At 38.4% G+C, this 23067-nt stretch overlaps 1 protein-coding gene across 1 annotated transcript in view; it reads right to left on the reverse strand.

Moving 5' to 3' along the window:
- Positions 1–8296: 8296 nt before the first annotated feature.
- LOC136877356 (uncharacterized) overlaps positions 8297–23067 on the reverse strand; it is a 156625-nt gene continuing 141854 nt past the window's right edge. The window contains exons 23-25 of the mRNA XM_067151329.2: positions 14596–14692; positions 14389–14499; positions 8297–10604 (exon numbers count right to left, since the gene is read on the reverse strand). Coding sequence (XP_067007430.2) covers positions 10537–10604; positions 14389–14499; positions 14596–14692 — 276 coding nt within the window. The 3' untranslated portion in view covers positions 8297–10536. The remainder of the gene's footprint in view (positions 10605–14388; positions 14500–14595; positions 14693–23067) is intronic.

Genomic DNA, 23067 nt, shown 5'->3' on the forward strand with positions numbered 1-23067 from the left:
AATCAACATCTATATCATCTGATGGCCAAGCAGGCATCAATTTTTGGTAGTGAGACAAAGTCTCTCATAGTGCATTGGCACTGCCGGTGGCTTCAAGTAGCCTACGCAGTGGCCTCCACGGTATGCACTAGCCATGCGTCTTGGTAGGTGTGCTAGGTACCAACTGACGAGCCCACCCTAGTACACGGGGGCGAAACGCTAGCAACCAGGAATGAGTTCGCTGGAATATATATAATGTCCAATAACGGACCATTTATATTTGGTATTATAAATTTACTCATTCAGGACAAATATTTCAAATTCCGTATGGGAATCAACATCTATATCATCTGATGGCCAAGCAGGCATTAATTTTTGGTAGTGAGACAAAGTCTCTCATAGTGCATTGGCACTGCCGGTAGCTTCAAGTAGCCTGCGCAGTGGCCTCCACAGTATGCACTAGCCATGCGTCTTGGTAGGTGTGCTAGGTACCAACTGACAAGCCCAACCTAGTACACGGGGGCAAAATGCTGGCAACCAGGAATGAGTTAGCTGGAAAATTTATAATGTCCAATAACGGACCATTTATATTGGTATTATAAATTTACTCATTCGGGACAAATATTTCAGATTCACTATGGGAATCAACATCTATATCATGTACAAGTTAACCTCACCATGAACTCGTGCTACCCCAATCAGCTAGACGTGGTATCAGCCGTTTAGTCCATTCTTCTCAAGGATCTTCCTCCCATCTTTGCTGCCACCGCTCCATTCATTGCCTATAAGCTAGCGCCTTAGCACGCTTCTTTCCGAGCTCCCCTTGAGTTCGCCAGACTTCCTGTCTCTCTAAGGCAAGTAAATCAATTGATGCTACCACTGCTACCTCTGCTACCGTAAGGACTGCAGGTACGGATACTGTGTGATATGCGCTTGTAATATGCAAAGCTGATCTCCGCTGTACCACAGCTATCCTTCGCCGGTATTTTTCAAACTTCAGAGATTCAGCCCAGACTTCGGCACCATATAGAAGCGTCGAGTGAACTATCGACATCAGAAGTCGTCGTTTGCTAGACTTCGGACCTTTAACGTTGCTCATTAATCTACTCAGCATAATAGTTGTTTTCACCACATTATATGTCACCCGTTTGATATGATCCCAAAAAGTAAGTTTGGTATCAAATGTCACTCCGTGGTACTTTATACTTCTAGATGTTTCGATTGCTGTTTGTCCAATGTACATTGGAATGATGGTCGTGATCCTTTTTCTTGTCAAGAGAACGATCTCTGTCTTATGATCTGCCAGTTGTAATCTGTGATTCGCCATCCAATCTTTCACCCGTCGCATCACTTGATTTAGCTTAAACTAAGCCAACTCCAAATTTTGAGCAACTATCAAAACAGCTATATCATCAGCATAGCCCACTAGCATTGTGTCTTCCGGCATCTATATCCTCAACAATCCATCATACATAATGTTCCACAGATTTGGGCCAACGATGAACCCTTGTGCTGCACCAGCTGTGAACCGTTTCACTCTCTGCCCATCTTCTGTGTGATATACTAAGAGTACAATCTTTCAAATAATTTCTCATTATGCACATGAGATACTCTGGTAGTTTGAAAGTACTTTGAAGTGCTTCCAATATGTCATTCCACCTTATCAAGTTGAAAGCATTCTTGACATCCAGATTCACAAGGAGTGTCACTTTTCGAGAATGATGATTACCCATTTGTGCACATTTAGCTGTATTCAACACTTTCCATTCTGCATCGATTGTTCAATGTCCTCCTCAAAAACCATGTTGATGATCAGAGAGGTCCCCAGCTAGTTAACTGCTGAAGGTATTCTTGGCTGCAAAAGTTTCTCTAATCCTTTACCAGCAGTATCCAGCATACGTAAAGGCCTATAGCCTCCAGATTTCCCTTTGCTTATTAAAACTAGCCAAGCTGTTTTCCAGCGAACACTTAACATCCCTGATAGCAGGCAGCTATTGTACATTTTCAGCAGTAGTTGTGGACAGAAATCTGCTATCAGCTTTAGTATCTCTGCTGGGATACTACCTGGTCCTGGGGCCTATTTTTATTTCTAAGGGACCTAATTGCTCTCATCAATTCTTCTCGTGTAAAAAGTGGTACATCATCTATGAAGTCATCATCATCATCAGATCTCTCAGGATGATCTGGGAATAATGTATCTACAATATCCTTCATTGCATTTGAGTCCATGATCGGGTTCGAGAAACTTCCAAGTTTTGTCATAACGATCTTGTATCCTAAACCCCATGTATCATCAGCCACTTCCTTAGCCATTTTCCACCATTTTTCAACTTTATACTCTTTTTGATAGCATTTCTCAGTTCTTTCTTCACCGACTTATACTCAGCTGTGAGTGAGGTGTCTTCTTGGCTGACTCGTGCTCTCTGTGCCTTCTGTCTAAGTTGCAGACAACATCTTCTCTGGTCAGCAATATCTTTGGTCCACCAATATGCTGAATGCTTCTTGTTTTGTAATTAATGTATTATGAGTCATGAACAGATCACATGCTCTCAAAATAAGCTGCATGGTGAGTTCAACACATTTCTCAGCCACTTCTTTCCCTTTATAACAACAAATTCGTTCTGTTATACTGTCCATTTCATTTCGTAAGATACCAAGAAATTTTTCTCTGTGCCTGCTTTCTATATTCCACTGTGTTGGGGTTTATATAATGTAATATTCATCTGTGAAGTTTCAGGAAGAACACGAAAAGTAATGTACTGGTGATCACTTCCCTTGTATTCTTCAATCACCCGCCAGTCATTCATTTTCGACACAATGTCCTCAGATACAAAAGTCACGTCCGGTATGGTTCCCCTACAGCCCGGTCATTTAAAGGTTGGCACATTTCCAATATTAGTGACCATCAATAATAATAATAATAATAATAATAATAATAATAATCTTTTATTATGCTGCCAAGAGAAACCTAATACCTACAGGATGCATCCCCAGGTGCTGGATAGCAGGCCCTTGCACTCACACAGGGCTGCTTTCAATACTCAGTAGAACATGCAGACCAACAGGTAGTACCACTCCTAGGGGCTTTATAATGCTGGAACATCCTTTCTCCAAGGGATATAAATAAGAGCCCAAGCTCAGGGTTAAAAGTGAATAACTCAACAGCATCGACAGAGAAGAAGATGGATGGTACAGTGTAAGTAGTGGAAGAGGTTGCCTAGTACTTGAGACTAGTGAGAGTAAAATGTATCTGTTCCTTTGGGGGCAGTTATAAGTTTTTAACGGAAGCTTCTGATCTGGAGCGAACAGCCACCAATGGCACTTGTACCCCTTGTTTGGGGCAGCCAATTTCTCATCCAACGTCAGGCTGGAGCGATAGGCTGATCGGTTAATCTTTGTCGCAAACAAATGCCACATCTAAAACCCAGCTGCCCATATGGACTAACAACTTTTACGATGACACTGTATAAGTTTGCCCTGGGCTCATGCACACCAGCTAAAATCAACAACAAACTTAGACGCCATCCCAAAAAACATATTAGCTGAATGTGTTTGATCTCCTACAAATGTAAAAAGAAATGTTTAAATGTTATGATTCCAATAGACTACAGTTGCCATATCAGTTTCAGCATTATCTCCATTCAACGTGGACATGAGTGGGACGTTTTTAAGAATAGTTCTAGTACAAGTTAATCTCCTAATAGGTTGTAAAAATGTACAGATGTTTTAAACCCACTTGTATCATGCCGTTCTCATTACCGGCATTATGAGAGTTGACAGTTAATATTATTTCCATCGGATGTGAACATGAGTTGGATATTAAATTAGAACTTCAAGACAAGAATGGCTTGTTCACTCCAATATGACCTAATGTCTTGTACTTCAGTGCAAATTGTTATATTAAAAATATTGATTTATGAATAATTCTAGTATAGCATCCACTCAGAGCTCTGACTTGGAGATAGATTTCATGGCTGATGATGCCTGCAATGACAGGCGAAACATGTACCATACTCAAACTTAATATAATGACAGTGTTATAGTCCTGAAGACTTAACTAGTATTGAATAGGAGATTTCAACAAATTAATTGGTCAACATTTAAAAACTTAGCATGATTGAAACACAGCAGATAGAGGAACTACCTCAGACCTGAGCCGAAAAGAGTGAAGGCAATTCTGGTCATTTGGATTCTGGAGGACCACATCATTATGTAGGGAAGAGTCAGAGCTTCCCAAAACCCAAGAGAACTCAATTCATTGACACACTCAACATTCAGATGCTGACCAAAACTGGTAGACTCAAAATACTGACAGATATCTCGGACAAATCTGGAATCCTCATACTTATAAGTAGAGCCCAGATTTCCATGCAAATGCATGTTTTTAAATAAGCTAGTTACACTTCACAGACTTTGAAAATATTCGTTTTATGACAATAATTCCAAAGAACCGTTCTTTTTACCTGCATGTTTGCATGTTTTGACCTTTTTAGGAGAAAATTCCTGTATAATGCATGTGTGTTGTTGTGTTTGAGTCATCAGTCCATAGACTGGTTTGATGCAGCCCTCCATGCCACCTTATCCTGTGCTAACCTTTTCATTTCTACGTAACTATTGCATCCTACATCTGATCTAATCTACTTGTCATATTCATACCTTGGTCTACCCATACCGTTCTTACCACCTACACTTCCTTCAAAAACTAACTGAACAAGTCCTGGGTGTCTTAAGATGTGTCCTATCATTCTATCCCTCCTTCTCATCAAATTTAGCCAAATCGATCTCCTCTCACCAACTCGATTCAGTATTTCTTCATTCGTGATTCGATCTATCCATCTCACCTTCAGCATTCTTCTGTAACACCACATTTCAAAAGCTTCTATTCTCTTTCTTTCTGAGCTAGTTATCGTCCATGTTTCACTTCCATACAATGCCACGCTCCACACGAAAGTCTTCATAAACATCTTTCTAATTCCTATATCAATGTTTGAAGTGAGCAAATTTCTTTTCTTAAGAAAGCTCTTCCTTGCTTGTGCTAGTCTGCATTTTATATCCTCCTTACTTCTGCCATTGTTAGTTATTTTACTACCCAAGTAACAATATTCATCTACTTCCTTTAAGACTTCATTTCCTAATCTAATATTTCCTGCATCACCTGCCTTTGTTCGACTGCACTCCATTACTTTTGTTTTGGACTTATTTATTTTCATCTTGTACTACTTACCCAAGACTCCATCCATACTATTCAGCAGCTTCATGAGATCTTCTGCAGTCTCAGATAAAATAACAATATCATCGGCAAATCTCAAGGTTTTGATTTCCTCTCCTTGGACTGTGATTCCCTTTCCAAATTTCTCCTTGATTTCCTTTACTGCCTGTTCTATGTACACATTGAAAAGGAGAGGGGACAAACTGCAGCCTTGCCTCACTCCTTGATGAATTGCTGCTTCTTTTTCAAAGCCCTCAATTCTTATCACTGCAGACTGATTTTTATACAGATTGTAGATAATTCTTCATTCTCGGTATCTGATCCCAATCATCTTCAGAATCTTAAAAAGCTTGGTCCAATCAACATTATCGAATGCCTTTTCTAGATCTACGAATGCCATGTACGTGGGCTTGTCCTTCTTGATTTGATCCTCTAAGATCAGACGTAAAGTCAGGATTGCTTCACGTGTTCTTACATTTCTTCTGAAGCCAAATTGATCTTCTCCCAACTCAGCTTCAACTTGTTTTTCCATTCTTCTGTAAACAATACATGTTAAAATTTTGCAGGCATGAGATACTAAACTAATGGTGCGGTAGTTTTCACACCTGTCAGCACCAGCTTTCTTGGGAATAGTTATAACAACATTCTGCCGAAAATCAAATGGGACTTCTCCTGTCTCATACATCTTACACACTAAATGGAATAACCTTGCCATGCTGGTTTCCCCTAAGGCAGTCAGTAATTCAGAGGGAATGTCATCAATTCCAGGTGCCTTATTCCTATTTAGGTCACTCACAGCTCTGTCAAACTCTGACCTCAAAATTGGGTCTCCCATTTCATCAGCATCAACAGCCTCTTCATGTTCCAGAACCAAATTATCTACATCTTTACCTTGATACACCTGTTGGATATGCTCCTGCCATCTTTCTGCTTTGTCTTCTTTCCCTAGAAGTGGCTTTCCATCTGAGCTCTTAATATTCATACACCTAGATTTCCTTTCTCCAAAGGTTACCTTGATTTTCCTGTATGCAGCATCTACCTTTCCCAGGAACATACAACCTTCGACATCCTTGCACCTCTCCTTCAGCCATTCTTCCTTAGCTACCTTGCACTTTCTATCCACTTGATTCTTTAATCGCCTGTATTCTTTTCTGCCCTCTTAATTTCTAGCATTCTTGTATTTTCATCGTTCATCAATCAGGTCTAGTATCTCCTGAGTTATCCACTGATTCTTACTTCTTTTCTTCCTTCCTTTCTTCAGCAGCCCTACTGAATTCATTTTTCATGACTCTCCACTCTTCCTCTATAGTGTTTCCTTCAGCCTTTTCATTTAGCCCTTGTGCAACATGTTCCTTGAAACAATCCCTCACACTCTTTTCTTTCAACTTGTCTAGATCCCATCTTTTTGCATTCTCTCCTTTCTTTTCAATTTCTTCCATAGTTTGAAGACTTTGGATTTAACAGCAAATATTATATATATATATATAAACTTTATTGCGCACAAGTTGTGCAATATTAGGATACATTAATCAATACAGAGGTCTATGATTGATTTCACACGATTTTTACATGACAGTACGTGACATCGGTCACAATGTTTGTTTGTTTATTTATTTTGATTTTGTGCCACTTAGGTTGTCTCTGTATCAGTTTTGATATTCTGTTTTACTCTATCACATGGCAGTGAAATGTGAGTTCTCTTGGGTGATCAATGGCTGAATTTTAAATTAATTTTTTTGGGCAAACACCAAATGTGTCACCAGAGATCTTCTTACAACATGGAGTGCTGCATGGAATTATTTCCACCCTTCAAAAATCCAGCAGCCTCTGCAGGGTTTAATCCTGCACTCTTGTGGTCCAGAGAGTCCATAAGGTTAAGATCGTCCTGCAAGCAATATTGTGGCACTGACTCGGGAAGTTTTTATAGTAAATATGAAATAGGACAGTGGTAGGACTGGGAAGGAAGCAACCATGATCTTAATGAAGGCACAGCCCTAGCATTTTCCTTGTGTTAAAATGACAAACCAGAGACAACCATCTTCAAGGCTGTTGTGGTGGAGGTGTTTGAACCTACTATCTTCTGAATGCAAGCTCACAGTTACGTGATGCAAACTGCGTAGCTAAATAACTCAGCAGTCCTATAAACAATATACAGAATTCTAGACTAATGTTCTGAACAACTCATGCATATATGATGCAACTGATTGTAACATTTAGGACTTTCAACTCAAAATCCCACCCCAGCAACACCAAGAGAAATGTGCCTTGGTAGAGGAATAAATATAATGTTCATCTTCATGGCTTTCCACCTTTTTTCCCCCTAATACCTCATTCTTTATGGAGTTAGAATTCTTGCTTCTTCAGTTTATATCATGAGAGCAGATATCCTTGTTGTTTTGCCTCTTTAAAATAATAAACCACCATTACAACATCACTATTCCTTGCATTCTCTACCAAAAAATTATAATATCCTTCTGATTTCATAGTTTGCCTTGTTTGTTGTGTACTCAGACTTTCAAGTTTCATTCTGCAGGGCTTGGTAGCTCTGATGGTAGGGGATTTGGTTTGATCCCAGATCAGTCTGGTGAAAGTGTTTAAACAGGTCAGCCTCATGTTAGTAGATTTTGACAAAATTTCAGCACATTGGCATCTTCAAAAGCCATGAGCCATTAGTGGGATGTATAAACCACAGATATTATCCTCAGTTTTTTCTACTTAGGCAATACTAACAGCACTATAAATTGTCTTACAAGAAAGGTTACAGTGAAGTATGGTATAGTCCTGCTACCAATGTAGTGTACTTTTAGTCTTCAGTGAAGTAGAAGTCATAGTTTGAAAGGTTAGCAGATTAGCAACTCAGACAAATATATGCATGAATATTTATTAATATTACAGAACAGGAACAAGTTAACATACCGATTCACCAATACAACAATACAATATGCACCATATATGTGTATATATTTTACTTTCATGTGCGTTATTTCCCATGAAAATTGGTTTACACTTCACATTGTTTCCAAGACATCCAAAGAGACCTGAACGACGGACTGACTAAAGTGATCCTATGTGGTCATAAAAGAAGAAGAAGAAGAAGAAGAAGAACCATTACCTTAGTTATAGACTTGCATAAGGAGTGACAGTTCTGAGGGAGGGGGAAACACGAGTATGTAGCCAGTGCTAGTACATCCTGTACATCATATGATACCGTAGTTTGTGTATTGAACAGGGGGCTAATCTAATTTACTTAATGTAAAATAAAATTTTCTTTCTCCTCTAATCTTTTCTTAACAATGTCATAGTCTATGACAAATAGAATGCCAGAGAAGATATGTATTACTGGTAACTAAATAGCTATCTTCACAATTTTATTTATTGTACAAGCTAGCTGAGATTTTTAACTCTTATTTCTGTTGCAAAATGTCCACACACACATTCAACTTACTTAGTAATATTGTCTAAAATAGGTGACAAGAACAGTAGATTCTGTTATTAAATATGTTTGATCCTTTTCTGGGTCATCACAGAGCAATAACATCACATAAACTAATATCTGCAAAAACAGACTGAAACAAATGCTTTCAAAATCTCCCTATTGATTAAAAAATGAATATTTTCTTTTTTTAAGTGAATAATAATATCCCAAGATGCTATTTCCACTTCATCACTCTCCAAAACATGATTAAAAATCACAAAATCAAAATAATTTGGATCAAGCAGGGTCTAAGAAACTTTCAAATCCCTTTTTTTAACCTTGGAGCAAGTCATTTGGGCTTCAATTTCTTTATACATAAATCTTTAATGTAAAATAATATTTACTGTACATCTACCATTCATAAGCACAATAAAGATACAATATAATTATTCTGTGATAGCTAAATGTTCTCTCTCCTTTGTAAGCACATATATTTACTAATTGATTATGTATTTTTCTAAAATTCCTCAAAATAAGAAATGTTAATTCATTGTCAAAGCATTCTATTATTTTGTCTTCCAAGATACTCTAAGTGAACTCGCTTACCTACCAATCTATATACTAGAGCAGTGGTATTCAAACTTTTTGGTTGGTGTACCCCCAAAATCCAATATTTTTATCTTCATACGCCTGAAGTATGAGTATATTGCGATTATGCCAGAAATAACAAATTATTGCTGGATTGTCAAATAATATTAACTATAACCATCATCATCATCATCATCCGCAGCTTATCCACTTGCTGAGATTCCCTGCACGCACCGAGGCATGAGCGAGTTATGGCTGGGGATTTAAGGTCGCATGCCCTTCCTGACACTACAGGATTTTCAACTAAAAATCCCACCCCAGCAGCACCAGGAATCAAACCACGGTCATCGGGATGACAGGCAAGTAGTTAAGTCGCCACACCACCCTGTTTCCTAATAATAACAATAATATATATCATCGATGGGCAAAGAAAACCTTGTAACTCCTTGGGAGCAAAGTTTACAGAAGAAGTCTAAAACTTGAGCGGTCAGCAGTGACTGAAAAACTGTTCCTGGCATTTTCGTTGCTTAACTACAGCCAAGTTATTTGACCATTCTCAGGCAACACGGCGAGCCTTCACAAGACAGATAGAGAAACGTGATTTTCTCCTGAGTAAAATTACGAGGTTTCTACTGCCTAGGAATGATATATGTATGGGTATAATTGCAACAAGTACTCTTGTACTATAATACACTGCTGCTGAAAAAATTAAAATAAATGAGTGGATTTTGAAACAAAAAATTAAAAGGAGCAATGCAGCATCAGTAAGCATTTTTGCATACATAGTCAACGGGAGGTAAAAACTGACACATATTTTAAAATGAATAGTTCAAAAAGGGGACTCTGTAGTGGTAGACAACACCAAATCAAAACAAAAATTTTTATTAAAAATGAGCAGTCTCAAATCATTTCTGAATTGCCCACTGAAAACAGTTAGAAGCTGCGTTGCCCATGGCATGACTTTGTGTACCACACTTTGAATGCTACTGTACTAGAGGAATGTCAGAAAATACTTGTGATTTTGAGGAATTTTTTGTGCCCCTCACTCCACATATTTACCTTAACACTGAAGTTGGAGGCCTGACAATATTCAATAGCCTCTGTCTTAGACTTTTTTAGGGAATACTGAGAGATCACTTTAAACAATCTCTTTTCACAGCCCTAGGATTTTAAAATATGAATCAATAAACCAACAAAATGAAATAAACATAAGACATATATATATCTTCAGTAGTAAAATTCATGATAGCATAAAATCATAAAGCAATTTTTCTAGGTGCAGTGATATTCTTCATCTACAAATAGATAACTTGTGTTATAGTTGTTGTTACTCTTGGTAATAAGCTCAAAGCACAAGTTGTTCATAGTTGGTTCCACTATGGAGGAATGTACTCTCGAAAGTTGCTGGAGTATCTGAAAAAAACCAACATGTCATTAACATTAATGTACTCTTACCTTATTTCTGTAACTATGTATTTTGCTGCAATAGAAGACTGACATATTTGTGTTTAAAGAACATATAAACAGTTAAGATTTTACCCTAATCTAACCCCTAGATGATGCTCACTGAAACTTTCATTTCTCAATAAATCTAAACAACAGCACAGTGCTTTCCATCTTTAGGGGTGGCTGGTAACTATGAGCTCCAGGCACCAGCCCCCTGGTGATTCTTTACTAAGTTATACATATTTTGAAACCTTACAAAGTAGTCTAACCCCTCAACAATGAGGGGCATTTGAGTGCCGCTTTACCCAACGGACGGAGTTGATTCAGATGTGAGCACTAAGAAAATGCAGCAATCTCTTTAAAAATTCACTGTTACAACAGTTTAGCTCAGATTAATTTCAAACATTTACAGTAAAGACTGAGAGCAATGTAGTTTACACTCATTGACTTTATATTTACCTGATGGTCTCGTAATGGAGAAGAAACCTTCCACATTTTATATGAAACGGAAGTGACATTCTTTTATTTGCATGGGTTGCTTCACAATGCAATTTAAACTACGGTAATCGTTGCCTCGGAACTTAGAGCAGAAGAATTGGGAATAATAGTTCAAAGATAAATTTAGCGAAAATCCCAGGTTAATGGAACAATTAGTTCATGAAAATTAGGGCATGTACTTTGGGGTGTTTTGCTGTCTATTTCTTGGTTGCACACACCATGCGCTCCCATTCCATATGATATGTGTGTACTCTCGCTTTAATCAGTTCAGTCTGGTGTAGTGCTGTTATTGTCTGATTTATTAAAAATTACTTCTCTTTCATTCAAACTGCTGCTGCGCCACGTAATATCATATTTCCAAGTGACAGAATCAAGTAATTATGAGTTGTAAGAGGTCTCAAGGCATTGAAAGAATTATAGGAATCCTCACCAGATGATGTCAACATTCATATCAGTGAAAAGATGGTGATTTATACTATCAATCTGCATAAGGAAATATCATGTAGTATATCTGCTAGAACGCAGCAGAAATTTGAGTCTATATGCTCTCAAGCGGAAAGAGGTCAGAATATTTCAAACTCTTTGGAAAGAGAAAAGGAATTACTGATTTGGGTTGATTCATACAAGGAAGGCAGAGATCTTCACCTTCACCTTCCATCTCGACTACTTTAAACTTTACAAGCTACAACAAAATGAAGTTAGCCCTACAGGTGGTCTATACCACACATGGAGGTCAGCAGCCGGTGAAGAAAAGAAGGTCTATACGACGTATGGAAGAACATGTCAGGGGGCTAATGATGATGATAACTATGTAACTAATACTCGGTATAGATGCTCGGTTATTGGCAAACAGAGAAAGACTTCTGCAGTGTCCCTTCTAGTATTGTACGCATGCCAGCTCTGCCAGCCATTTAGGACTCATTGTATGCATATGCATCACTTACATTTATCATGACAATGAAAGCTACACTCCTCCCACCAACCAAGTATTTGATGCCTAGCTCTCAGTAAAATTTTTGATGGTTTGAACTTCATATGTCTGAATTATGGTGTGCTGTGACATTTGTTTACAACCATGTTATTCATGCATATGCATTAATGTTTCAAAATGAGTGTTCACAAATTAAAACAAGTTGTATTCAGTTCTTTGAGCTTACTTGCTCTGTGGTGTAGTGGTTAGCGTGATTAGCTGCCACCCCCGTAGGCCCGGGTTCGATTCCTGGCTCTGCCACGAAATTTGAAAAGTGGTACGAGGGCTGAAACAGGGTCCACTCAGCCTCGGGAGGTCAACTGAGTAAAGGTGGGTTCGATTCCCACTTCAGCCATCCTGGAAGTGGTTTTCCATGGTTTCCCACTTCTTCTCCAGGCGAATGCCGGGATGGTTCCTAACTTAAGGCCACGGCCGCTTCCTTCCCTCTTCCTTGCCTATCCCTTCCAATCTTCCCATCCCTCCGCAAGGCCCCTGTTCAGCATAGCAGGTGAGGCCGCCTGGGCGAGGTACTGGTCATACTCCCCAGTTGTATCCCCCGACCAAGAGTCTGAAGCTCCAGGACACTGCCCTTAAGGTGATAGAGGTGGGATCCCTCGCTAAGTCCGAGGGAAAAACCGAACCTGGAGGCTAAACAGATGATGATGATGATGATGATGATGATGAGCTTACTGGAGGAAATTAAAATAAGAGACAGTGGTTGCCTAGTGCCTAAATGAAATACAAAAAACAAAAAAAAGTCTACATGTAAGAGATGAGGTGCATTTACATGTAAAATTGATACTTTTATGTATGACAGCATTTAGGGTTGTGTAGCTGCGACAAGAAAAACATTCTGTTCTGCTTTGTATATTTTCTATTTAGAAATTATGATAGTTGGACAAAGAGAGGGGTATGTGACCTAAAACATCTTTATGATAAAGTAAAAAAAGCATGAAAATTGAACAAAATATAAAGGCAACGTCATCAGTTTTCAACTTCTCAGAAAATGTAACATCGCCAGTAGCATGAGCAGCATGAGTAGGGAAGATGGGAACAGGGAAGTGTTAGAGAGATATGAAGAAATAAAAAGGTAGGAAAGGAGTTTAGAGTAGAGGACAGAAAGAGATGGAGCAGGGTAAGGTAAGGTAAGGTAAGGGTGTATTCTGCCCGAGGGCAGGTCCGAACCTCCGCAGAGGTGTCCTGAGCCGGAGTTTACATGCGGTAGGGTGCCCAGTTCCTTTCCGGTCCTCCATTCCCTTACCCCCCACCAACAGTGCATGGCAAACCATCCAAATCTTGACCACATCCGATGTTGCTTAACTTCAGAGATCTCACGGGATCCGGTGTTTCAACACGGCTACGGCCATTGAGCAGGGTAATAAGAGGGATAAAAAGAAGGGAGAAGTAAGCTCTGTAGCCATAAGAAATTTAATTTCGTGTGGCTATTTCTAACCGGGTGCAGCCCTTGTAAGGCAACCCTCCGATGAGGGTGGGCGGCATCTGCCATGTGTAGGTAACTGCATGTTATTGTGGTGGAGGGTAGTGTTATGTGTGGTGTGTGAGTTGCAGGAATGTTGGGGACAGCACAAACACCCAGCCCCCGGGCCATTGGAATGAACCAATTAAGATTAAAATCCCCGACCCAGCCGGGAATCGAAACCCGGGACCCTCTGAACCAAAGGCCAGTACGCTGACCATTCAGCCAATGAGTCGGACAGCTCTGTAGCCATCAGAGAAGGTAAGAGATACCAGCAGGGTAGGCAATCTAATGTTCCGAGCTGTCAGTGGAAAGATTGCGAGAAATGACATTAGTAGACAAATAAGCTTGAATGGAGATTATAAAATTAGGAATGATCATTTTATGAAGATAAAGTTAGAATTCAAGAGGACAAATTGGGGTAAATATTCATGTATAGGAAGAGGAATTAGGAATTGGAATAATTTACCAAGGGAGATGCTCGATAAATTTCCGACTTGTTTGAAATCATTTTTTTTTAAAGACTAGGAAAACAATCGATAGGAAATCTGTCACCTGGGTGACAACACTAAATGCAGATCAGTAATTGACTGATTGATTGATATTCTGCATGGTGGATGATACTATAGACACCTCAGATTGCATGCAGACAGTGATTTGTATTTCATTACTAGCTCAAGGGAACAATGTATGAGTGATATTCAGGATACTTTAATAAAGAAATCCATAATAGATAGAATTTCTCAGAATTTGAATTAGCATTTTTTAATGCTGAGGTAAATACATAATACTTGAAATAAACTTACCAAATGGAAAATATTTTTCTGATATCCCAGCATCCTTCCGTGCAGCATACAGTGCTCTCTTTATGGCAAAGAATACTGAAGAACTCAAGCAAATGGCAGGCTCTCCAGTCGCTAAAAGAAATACAAAGTGACAGTGAGAGAAAGTTATTTGTCTTTGAGATAATGTGTGCAAGAAAACATTGAACATTTTTATATGCATTAACTTACTCTTTGAACGCAGTACTCCTGCTGGATTGGCAACATTGCCCTCTAGTTCCACATTGAACTCAATGGGAATATCCTTTATTCCTGGTACCTTATAATTCTGGTGGAATGGAAAGAATAGGAATTAATAGATCACTTTGGAATTCAATATAGTTCAGGATATTTTTTTACAATTAGCTTTATGTCAATATACAGAGCACCAGGAAATTTTCTCTACAGCAAGACTAGTTATGATCTGCTGTTAGAGAAAGCATTAACACTACAACACAAACTTTCATAATTTTTATGACTGCCAGTTCTTCATTGCTGTGTGAAAAATGCAGGAAGGACACGAGAGCTCCATCTCTTCAGTTACTTCCTTGGCTTAATGCTTATGACTTCCAAGATGAAACTCCACGCGTCATATAGCTAACAGATTGCATTCGGATGATAGTGGGTTCGAACCCCACTGTTGACAGCCCTGAATATGGTTTTCTATGGTTTCCCATTTTCACACCAGGCAAATGTTGGCGCTTCCTCCTCACTTCTAGCCCTTTCCTATCCCATCGATGCCATAAGACCTATCTGTATCAGAGCAACATAAAGCAAATTATAGAAAAAAAAGCCCCACTTGCTAACAGTTGCAGTTTTTCTGAAGTTCATAATTTTTACGAACGTTTGTAACTTCAATACATCTAAAAAGATCAGTAATGTTTATGATATTGGCTTATAATTACGTTTATCATGTGGGTAATCCACATTCACAACACTAATTGGGAAAAGAAGAATGTCATACAGAGAAAACACTTCCTAATTCGACTGAGTGACAAGCTCCTTTCAGCATGGGTGCAAAGTAGGTTACACATTCCAGCACTATCAAATTTATCTGCACCTCACTATACAGTCAATTATTGGAATCAAACTCCATTATGAGGAAAATGCTGGAACATCATCTGCCCTGAAGAGAACTATCTGCCATGTACGCCCATCAAAAAAGAAGAGAATGGCAACAACATTTTGACTGTTATAAGGCATTTTGCAAAGAGCACCAAGCACAAGTATACACCAAATATTCAAAATGAATGTTCCCATTATTGCCAAAACTATTGTTTCTGTCTCTTCAGACAGCGCCCTGCATTGTTTCTTAGTGATAAGTAATATATAATAAAATCTGTTGCTAAATTTTCCTTATTTTTGTCATGTTGTAAAAACAACGAATGTTTGTGAACGAAGATAATTGAAGAAGGTTTGTGCTTTGGGGTTAAGTAGGTAGTAGCAGCCACGCTGGGTCTCTGGCATTGCCTTGAATGGTAAATGTAAAGAGTAAGTACTACATAGTCTCGGAAAGATTAGTGAACAGTGTAGTGTGCATGCTTTTTTTTTTTTGCTATATGTTTTACGTCGCACCGACACAGATATGTCTTATGGCGGCGATGGTATAGGAAAGGCCTAGGAGTTGGAAGGAAGCGGCTGTAGCCTTAATTAAGGTACAGCCCCAGCATTTGCCTGGTGTGAAAATGGGAAACCATGGAAAACCATCTTCAGGGCTGCTGACGGTGGGATTCGAACCCACTATCTCCCAGATGCGAGCTCACAGCCGCATGCCTCTAACCACACGGCCAACTCGCCCGGTATGTGGATGCATTTAGATAAAATACTGGTGATAATGTTCACTATTAAAGAGTGTGTGCTTTTGGTGGAAAATGTTTTTCGTGAAAGTAATCATTTTACGGAAAATATGAAACTAAGATACAGTACTCGTTTTCCTAATATGAGGAGACCAAATCATGAACTGTACCTGATTTGATATGTATATTTTGTGCAACCAGTTCTGTTCTGGATGTACCAATAAGTAGCAAGCCTATGATTTTAATGGACAAACACTTGATCAAATCTCGGATATAATGTTGCAGAGTCCTAAAAATTTAATGCGTAAGTTAGCACAAGAGACTGGAATCTCTGAGTCGACAGGAAATAAAGCTCTAAGAAAAGAACTTATCTGCACCCCTATAAAATTACCGTGGTTCAAGATTTAAAATAAACTGATCATGTGACCATGTATTGTGAATGGTCCCAGAGATTCATAAACTGAAATAGAACTGAAGTTTTAAATGAAACTGTCTTTATGAATGGGGCATGGTTATACTCACCCAGTTAGGTAAACTCTCAAAATTCATGGACTTTGTCTTCTTAAGACAATCACAATACAATAAAAGAAACATCATTACATTTGCAGAAAATTGGTGTGTATTTTTCCACATCACAAGCACAAGTTGTGCTACCAGCATAACTGCTGCCACTAGTACTCTCTCTAATGGTGAGCTGCTAAGAAGGAACTTCTCTGCCACACTAAATATAGTATTAAGGATTTGAGCAAACAGATTTTAACAAGAAATTATGTACTCTGAATTGAAACTAAAAACCTAATGCTATTTTTCCTCAAATGGAACATAGTTGTACGTATGTTGAGTACTCAGTCTGAAGGCCGGTTGGAACATTAACAGCTGTTAGATCAGGTTAAGTCTACCTGTTAGAGAAAGTAGTAAGTAGATAGTACCAGCCAGGCTGGGTCATTAATAATAGTTACTAGACAGTGTTGGGAAGGTTAGTGAACTGTGTAGCGTGCATGTGTTTAGCTGTCAAAGATGGCCTAGGCATCACTGATGAAGCGTACTGAGGAAAAGGAGAAGTGAGGTAATTTCCCATTGCTTTTCTTGGACCATAGTTACCCTGCCGTAATTTAGGATTAAATGGTTAACCATACAAAAATAGTAGTAAGGATATATTACCTTTTTTTTTTTAAATAAGGTCTACTGAATGATAGAAAGAGAACTCGTAAGTTTATAAATTAATTATGAAGACTCAAAGTATACTGTTAGTTGGTGTTAGAGAGAATGTCTCTAATCTTCAAAATCTATTAACTACAAAATTTAAGAAAGAGTCCTGGATTTTTCAGGACCTGTCTCTTCCTCTGGTAAAATATTCTATCCAATTTTATTCAGTATATTTTCGTTATAATCTATTCTACCCATATCTTCTTGAGTCCTTAAAGGCCAACACTTCTTGATGAGACTTTCAACACGTAACTTTGTAACCATCTTATTGACAGTATTCTTTTGTTACATCACATATCAAAGGCTTCTATTATATTGCCTTTGTTTTAAATTGGCTGTTATTCAGGTTTCATTTCCATAAAGTGCTGCACTTGATATGCTAATTGGTTTCATTGCTGATACAGAATCCCATGAGCCATCAAGAACAAGTTAGACATTCTACTCCATTCCTGAATGTTTTGCTGATATGTGTGTATCTGCCACAAAGCCAAAAAATGATAATGTCTGCATAAATATACACCACTAGATCTGGTGGCTGCTGTCACTTGAAAGTGACAATGTTGGAAACTTTTGGAGTTACCGAGAGACTTAATCTTACATGCCTGCTCGATGTGAGGCTCTTAGAGTGAGCAACGTTTGGTTTAAGTTTTTATAAAATCATGAATGTGGATATTTTACAGACCTGGTGTCCAGAATTGTGTTAAAAGGAAATAATTAATAAAGCTAGGTATTTACAGTGTTATTCTATTCTATGAGCATTGATGAGCAGCGACGTGGTCCAGGGCCTCATTCACAGGTACCTTAGTGAAGAGTGAGACCACGTCAAAGCTGACAAACAGGTCTTCGGTTTCTATCTGGATGTTCTTCAGCTTTTTTATGAAGTGGCCTGAATCTGTGAGGTATGACTGCATGCCACTGATGTAAGGTTGTAATAAGATGGTTGGTGTTTAGCAATATCATAGTTCGATAATCCAGTAGCACTCATGATGGACCATAGAGGTACGTTGTCCTTGTGTATCTTGGGTAAGCCATGTAATCTCAGAGGTAGAGCTTCACTTTTGGAGGTTCCCCTCTTCACATTTTCTGGCAATGATGAGGCCTTAATAAGGCTGTTGGTGTTACAAAGAATCTGATTGGTTGGATCTTATGGTAGTTTGCGGTAGGTCTCTGGGTCTGAAATCTCTGACATCTTCGCGGTGTATTCATTAGTACCTATGATGACAGTGGTGCTCCCTTTATCCGCGGGAAGAATGAGTACACTTTTGTCCATGTTCAGAGTTTTGATGACCTACCTGTCTTGAACTGTGAGGTTACTCTTCGGTTGCTTACTTATCGTGTCACAAATTTTTGCTATTACCGCTTAGTACGATCACATTTTTCCTAGCCCTGAAAATGTTTTTTGTCACCCATTGTGGAAGGAACATGATTTCCAACTTGGTTAAGAGCTCTTGCCCCAGTTTCATAATAATGGGAAAAGGCCTTGAATTCCTAAACTTCACAGGATAAGAGGCACATTCGGGGAGCAAGCCATTCGCCTCAGAAATGCTCAGTTTTGCTTGCCGGTTTGTAGTAAGATTGCTGAATAATGCAGTAAGTTTGTTTGTGCTTGTATTTCACATTCCATTCAGAAGTTAGAAATTTATGTTGTGTTGAGTGGTACAGTGAATGGTAGCGAATATTTATTGTGTGATAGCCTACATCTGGATTAGGAACATAATCATGTGAACTTGACTAGCATGAAGCATATTTGTCTTGGGATAGCCTAGTTATAGATATAGAAGAACTCATTAAATTCCTTACTAATGAAGTCAAAATTAAAAATCTGTTAGAAAGTGGACTAGCATCCACATCTTTAAGTGTGCAGAGGTGGCGAGAATGTTGAAACTTGCACCTTCGAGTTTTGACTCAACCACTCGAATTGGTTGAAGTTTTGAGGATTCAAAATGGTGGCCAAAATCAATCTCTCGCAGTCGCACATTGTCGAGTATAACCTCTAATTCTTGGTCTAAGAGCTTGATCAGAAAATAACGTTTAATAACCCACTGGTCTGAAATAGAACGCTTCTACTAACTTTTGTTTTATAAAGAGTGAGATCTGCAATAATATGTTGATATTTTTATGGACACCCATGCAAAAGTTTTCATATTTTTTGTCTGGTGTTTTTCACACCTTTCAATAGACTGTTGTTACTTTTTAAGCCCCAGCAGAAAATGTTTTCATAATTGTTCTCTCATTTTTTTCACACCTTTTAATACTCTTCTCTCATCTTTAGAAATGGCAGATATAGTTTTCACTGTACTCACAGATAAACAATGTAAAATGCCCTCATGTTGAAAAAAAATTATATCAAGTGTATCCATATCCCTGTTGGATAGTTTTTATTTGTGTATTCAGTAGTACATTTTTTTGCTTAACACATTCTTTTTCCTTGTCCCCTACAGAAATGTCTTAACGAGGTTTTACTATATTTACAGTTTTAAAAGTCAATGATATATGTACAGGAGACATTATTTCAATGTCAGTCAGTAAGATTGTGCTTTGTACTGAGCAGTGGCAACAGCACTCTCATAATGGTGCAGACTTTTTTTGTTTTGCTATTTGCTTTACGTCGCAACGACACAGATAGGTCTTACGGCGATGATGAAATAGGAAAGGCCTAGGAGGGGGATGGAAGTGGCCGTGGCTTTTATTAAGGTACAGCCCCAGCATTTGCCTGGTGTGAAAATGAGAAAACATGGAAAACCATCTTCAGGGCTGCTGACAGTGGGGTTCGAACCCACTATCTCCCAGATGCAAGCTCACAGCCGCGCGCCCGGCATGGTGCAGACTAGTGACATGACATGCTGCATTAGGCACACCGGCAGTATACAATGACAATGTAAATGTGGCTTTTCTGGAATCCGGCAACACAGACCAAACACCCTGCCTGCTTGCTGGCCTTTGCTGTTTTAAATAGATAATGTTTTGGTCTCTAAAAAAAGTAGAAAAACAGTATTAGAACAGTAAATTAAACATTTTTCTTATATTTTACTGTTATTGCCCGTAACAACAGTGACAGTGGTAATGTGCATATCATGCTCCTGTGTAAATGATAGCCTATGCCCTTCAACAGTTTGTGCTCAAATATCAACCTTTCCATACAAACTTAATTTTAACAAATTTATAATGTGCGAAGTACTAATTTCATGTGACTTCATGAAAATGACTATGCCATTTATAAAATGTGTGGCTTTATTAGCAAAAGAAAACTTATAAAATATTTAGATTTTTTTTGTTTCTGTGTTATAGAAATGTTGGATGATCAAGTCTTAATGATTTAAATATTTCTCTTGATCACATAATGTCTCAAACAGAGTGGCTAACAAAGAGTTAACTAGGCAAGTTGGCCATGCGGCTAGGGCCGCGCAGCTGTGAGCTTACATCCAGGAGATAGCGGGTTTGAGTCCCACTGTCAGCAGCCCTGAAGATGGTTTTCCATGGCTTCCCATTTTCACACCAGGCAAATGCTGTACCTTAATTAAAGCCACGGCCACTTCCTTCCTACTCCTAGCCCTTTCCTATCCCATCGTCGCCATAAGACCTCTCTGTGTCGCCGCGACATAAAGCCACTAGCACAAAAAAAAAAGTTAATTTTATTCATATTGAAAGAACTGAATACAGTAGGGTATAACATTCTTTGCACCATACAAACTTATCCAAGAAACTAAACTGCAGTAACACTGAGTGCCAGATATAGCCCCACCATATATTTCCTCTTGTTCCACTACCACTTTTCTGCTCAGTACTTATTGCAAACTCTGCCTACTTTGTGCACAGCCCTGGTGGGTGAGTACTGCTTCTTTTCTCTAGCCAATTACCCACAGACAGTAAGGCAAGTTGACTCAAAAAAAAATTATTTTACTGCCAGTATATGGAGCACTATTAACATTGAAGAAAAAGAAATCCAATGCAATATAACAAAATGTAATATAATGACTATGCCATTTATAAAATATGTGGCTTTATTAGTAAAAGAAAACTTATAAAATATTTAGATTGGCATGTGTGGCATTAGTTAGTTATGGTGCAATAAAGTAGTGAAGGGAACTGTTTGAGCTCCTTGTACGAAGCCAAACACTTCCTTTCTCAGGACTTCTCTGATGACAGTCGAGGATTCCCGACTTTCTGGAGCCAGCAGAAAGCTTCATTCTTTGTATTTGGAGAGTGTGGGAAATTCCCCCCTCATGTTAGGGGATGCGTAGGAGCAAAAGATCTTTCTAGATAAACACCCCAAACAAATAGCATTTAAAAAAATTAATAGGGGATGTGTGGCGTGCCCTGTCTGAGAATCTTATTTGCTTATTGATCAGTAAGTTGCCCTTGTTCTGAAAGTGCCATGTGCAATAGGTTGAACGCAGAAGTTTGCAAGGGTGATTCAGTTCTTGTGTTTTGTGCTGAGCAGACATCTCTCAAGCACTTGTTCCACAGAGCGCATTGGCTGGAATCATGGGGAAAATAATGTAACTAATGTAACTTAACTTTGGCAGGCATGTAGGAGTCAACGGAGCAATCCCGCATCCATGCCTTATAAATTCTTGATATATTTCCATGTGATAAAATATGCTGCACATTTGTTGTGAATCAAGCAAGCCCATGTTTTGGGAAACTTTTGTTGTAACTGTAAATTTAATTTGTGAAGTTGATGGTTTGCTTTGGTTCTGTAGCATGAGACTAGCTCGCTGTGTAAAAAAATATGATATTCAAAGGTAGGGTTGTAAAAAGGATATGCTGTCATCTCATAGGATAAGAGAATAATTAATTGTAATGCTTTAAGAGTCCCTTTTATGTACTTTTAAATGAATACTTTTTTTCAAAATTATCAACCTTTCTTTAATGTGTTGTGTTTTAAAATACCCCTTTAATGATAATGTTATAAGCCAGATGGCAATTTGCGTCAGTAGGGACAACACACACTTTCTGCAGGCAGGACCACAAGTTTAAGTGCTTGCAAATAATTATATACAGATGCATACTTCTTAAATTGCACAGTAAAGTGAGTTTGTCATTTTCTTTATATCTAAGGTTTGTAAAGCTCATGCTTACATTAACTTTCCTTATATTTCCCCCAAACTGGAGTGGGTTTCGAGCTAATTGTGTTTGGGATTAATTCCGTCAGTATAGTTCTTCCTTTTAGATTATACTAATTTTTTCTATTTTTAACTTTAATAAAATATTCTAGTAAGTATTCTTGACTTTTATGTTCTGATACCCTTTTGTTTAATTATTTTTAATATGTGTTTAATTGTACCCATACTGGTGTTAAAATGTTTGTGTACCAAGTTAAGGTGGTACCAATGATGTTTCAGTTTTTATTTTGGGGCACAGCACCAGAAGCCCCAAAGCATGCGACACTTCTGCCCCTTTGTTACAATGAATGTATTAGTTAACACAAATCTGAGGAATGTGTTGGTGCTACTGTAAATTGGTAGACAAAGGAAATAAACACTGCCTCATGACTTACAGCACACAATAAAAATACTGAATTCAAACCACTTTCACAATTTTCAATCTTAACTTAATCTTATTCCTCTTAAAATAGTCAGTCTAATCTGGTTTTCAACTTATTCTCTACATACACAAATTAGTGATGCTCTCATTCATACAATTATTGTGATAAGTATTG

The sequence above is a fragment of the Anabrus simplex genome, chromosome 7, assembly GCF_040414725.1.
Source record: "Anabrus simplex isolate iqAnaSimp1 chromosome 7, ASM4041472v1, whole genome shotgun sequence".
Classification (NCBI taxonomy): Eukaryota; Metazoa; Arthropoda; class Insecta; order Orthoptera; family Tettigoniidae; genus Anabrus; species Anabrus simplex.